At 51.2% G+C, this 3,472-nt stretch overlaps 1 protein-coding gene across 2 annotated transcripts in view; it reads right to left on the reverse strand.

The window, feature by feature from the left end:
- Positions 1 to 3,472, reverse strand: part of LOC109293045 (kelch-like protein 20) — a 15,941-nt gene that overhangs the window by 2,474 nt on the left and 9,995 nt on the right. For both annotated transcript variants that reach the window (XR_002096229.1, XM_019510830.1), the window contains exons 3-5: positions 2,016 to 2,159; positions 1,201 to 1,334; positions 342 to 543 (exon numbers count right to left, since the gene is read on the reverse strand). Coding sequence is in view for 1 of the 2 variants with exons in the window: in XM_019510830.1 (XP_019366375.1) it covers positions 342 to 543; positions 1,201 to 1,334; positions 2,016 to 2,159 (480 nt within the window). In the remaining variant the exon portion in view is untranslated. The remainder of the gene's footprint in view (positions 1 to 341; positions 544 to 1,200; positions 1,335 to 2,015; positions 2,160 to 3,472) is intronic.

A 3,472-nucleotide genomic window follows, 5' to 3' on the forward strand; every position in this document is an offset into this window, starting at 1 on the left:
CGACTTCACTGTAAGGGTGGCCAGAGCCTGGACTAGGCTCCCCAGAGAGGTGGTGCTCTCACCTTCCATGGAGATCATCAAGAGGAGAATGGACAGGCACCTGCCGGGGTCTTATGACCCCTACCACCCCCAGTGCTTCTTGCTGCCCATGGCAGGGGGTCAGACTCGATGATCTGTCTAGGTCCTTCCCGACTCTGATTCTGTGGTCAGCTCCCTTCTCCACATCCATCACGGTGGTACCCTGGGCCCAGTGCTGAAGGGAAAACAGGGAGTGAGACCCATCCCTGCAGGATCCTTGGGTGGAAGCCGGCAGAGGAAGGCAAAAGATCAGCCTTCGTTACCTTATTCCTCTTCGACTGCATGGGCATTGCAGGGGACCATTTGTTGGAGACTGGATCAAACTGCTCAACGCTGCAGAGCTCTGCGAGGTCGTCCTGGCCCCCCAGATCTTCCCTCGGAAGGTTGCACAGCTGAGATCTTCCCTGCACATCCCAAGAGGAGGGCAAGGGGACCACGTATCCTCGACGGGATCGTATCGTTCCACTGAAGGAGACACCGCAACAGAGAGGCACAGGACTAAGAGCCACCGAATCCGGAAACATGCTTACCTCTCTGACCACAGGCAAGCCCCATCTGTGCCTCAGTTTCCCCACACTTGCCTTCCTCCCAGGGACACAGCGCAGCCTTGACACTGGACTGCCAGGTGCTTTGAAGACTGAAAGTACCATGCAAGTGTTAAGCACTGTTATTATGGTGTTAGAAGCAACGGAGATACAGAACCCATTTCCAGGACTAGAGTGCTAGGAGGTTGCTTGCCTTTGAGTCAGGCAATCGGATTTAAATAAGGGAAAAATTTAAAGGGAAGGAAGCAAAGCCTGGAGGGGGTCCCAGGGTTGCAGACCCAGCATACAGCTCCATCCTACAGTGGTCGTCAAAGGGAGCAGCAAGCTGAATTAACAAGTCAGGGCTTTGCTTCCTCAGCTGGCCCCCTCACCCCTGCAGGGTGTCAGGCTCTCAGTATGTGGGAAGCAAAGCACTTGGGGGGGGCCAAGAGTAAAAGACGACAGAAGGACTAGCTGGCCCTAGCACACAAAAGCCCCAGGCACTTGTCTTAGAGGGTCAAAAGGGATGGATGACACATTCTCATCAGGAAAAGGTTTCTGAGAGGTCACTGTCACATGCACATAACTCTCCTGTTACCTGAATGGAGCAGAGACTGGCCATCTGAGCCACCCACAGCGTAGAGGTAGCCATCGAGCACTGCCACGCCTAAGCCCACCCGGCAGCGGGCCACAGGGGCCACCTTGCACCACTTGTCCTCACTCGGATCGTACCTGAAGCCAGGAGGAGTCCATCGTGAATTCAAAGACCTGCCCCAGAAGCAGCAGCCTTGGGTGCTCCTGAGAGCTCACGGGGGTCATCTCCAAACCAGGTTTCTGGTCCCTGGCCCGTCTCCCTCTAGAGAAGGCTCCCAAGAACCATTATGAAACTCACCTTTCCACTTGTCATCCTCATAAGGCCTGTCCCGTTTTCCCTCCTCTGTCCTTTGGCTGCTAGATCTGTGACCACTTACAAACAGGAGCATCAGGTGAATGTAGCACTGGCAAGAGCCCTGGTGACTGAAGGTCTCAGTTGACAGACCAGACCGAGGCCACACAGAGTCCATGCAAATCTTCTCACCCAGCTCCCTCTAAGGCAGCGCGCACAGCCAAGGAGGGAGAGGAAGGTCTTCATTCACTCATGATTTCTCTCAAGAGATTTGGTCAAGCTGGAACCTCTCATTTTGATGGGGCTGGGTAGAGCAGGCCACCATATGAATTAGCAAGTCATATCTGAGGTTTGCAGAGGCTGGGTTCCTCCCTCTCCCTAGCAAACCAAAATGATCTGGACAGGACAACCATAGAGGCGAGGCTGTGACTAATTCCAGTCACTCGCGACAACCTCATCAGCAGGAATTCTTGAAGGACACCAACCCTGGCAGCTATGTCCATCCATGTGCATGGGACTGCACGTACCTTTCCACCGTGCTAAGGCAGAGCAATCCATCAGGACTGCCTACACAGTAGAGGTAACTGCCCAGCTCTGCCAATCCCACATCTCGCTTGCTTTCCTGCAGCGGGGCCACAGCACAGCTCCATTCGTTTGCTTCGGGATCGTACCTGTGGGAAGGAGGAAAAAAAACCAATAAATAGCATCCTTTTTAAAAACTAGGTGAGATAGTGCTGACAGCTGATAAGATGGCAAACTCCTTGTATGCCAATCTAAGAAACAAAGGGTTAAGAGAGACATTAGTTGGAACTGATGTGAATGAGGAGCATCAGGTTGAGTTTCACTTTCGAGGGGAAGATCTGCTGCCCCAGTTGCCTGGAGCATTGTACAGGTGCCAGCACTGAACAGAAATCACAGAAGAAGGGCTGAAGTGCTGGCTGGAGCCTAAAGAGACCTGTGGCCTGCCATCCACTTCTTGTGACTGCCTCTCTCCACGCTCAAGTTTTCCACTTGTAAAATGGGAACACCACCCCAAGGCTCCTGGGAATGAGAAGACAGTGAAAACTTGGGCAGGATTGGATCCAACCAGAGCAGCTCCATAGCAAAAAATAGAAACAGATGGTCAGGCTTGGAATAGCCCAGACAGCAGGTATCGCACACATCTTGGAAACGCATACAACACAAACAGGGCTGCTTTTATTCTTAAATTATGGAGCCCCACCCCCTAGGATCCAAACCCTTTCCCAGCTGGCATGGTCTTCTTTAAAGGTTTCCCATCTGTTGGGAATGAGAAGAGATGAGAGACAGTTTTGAGAAAGCGTTCACAACTATGAAAAAGGTGTGTTGTCGTTGTGGGGAGGGAATGTTGAATCGAGCCTAGTTATACCCATTTGCTACTTGTTATATTAATTTGCACAATATACCAACCATCCTGCTCCTTGCTCATCCAGACTGGCCGTACCAGAGCTCCTGGAGTACAACCAAGGTTGCTTTCTTTGAGCACCATCTCCTAAGGATTCAGGGGGAGTTTCAGGAGTCTGACTTTACATCTTACTGGTCCCCGTTAATAAGAAGTGAAGGGACAGCTCCAGCCTTCTGCACTGTACGAGTGGGCTATCCACCTGCTAACACACGTTTACCTGGAGGAACTCAAGCAAGTGCTTCAGGTCTCATAAAGTAGCTAACACATTTCTGTCTCAGCAAAAGCAGCTTTCCCAAGAGGTTACAGCCAAACTCCACCTAGTGAAAGACGCTCTCTTCTCTCAGGCCTCTCTCCCACCTGCCCTAATCCTAAGAATCAGCTTTCACCTCTTTTATAAACTTTTAGTTGACTTCTTCAGGTTATTTCAGCCTCCAGACCAGCTTAATTTGCATCCCTTTCACAGATAAGAGTTCACAATTGTCCCTTCATTATCATAGGCCCAAGAGTTTCCATTATGGCTCGGAGCTCTATGCTTTTGCAGACTGAAAAGTAAGATTATGT

The sequence above is a fragment of the Gavialis gangeticus genome, unplaced genomic scaffold (genome assembly GCF_001723915.1).
Source record: "Gavialis gangeticus isolate Ggan-Ray unplaced genomic scaffold, GavGan_comp1, whole genome shotgun sequence".
NCBI lineage: Eukaryota > Metazoa > Chordata > Crocodylia > Gavialidae > Gavialis > Gavialis gangeticus.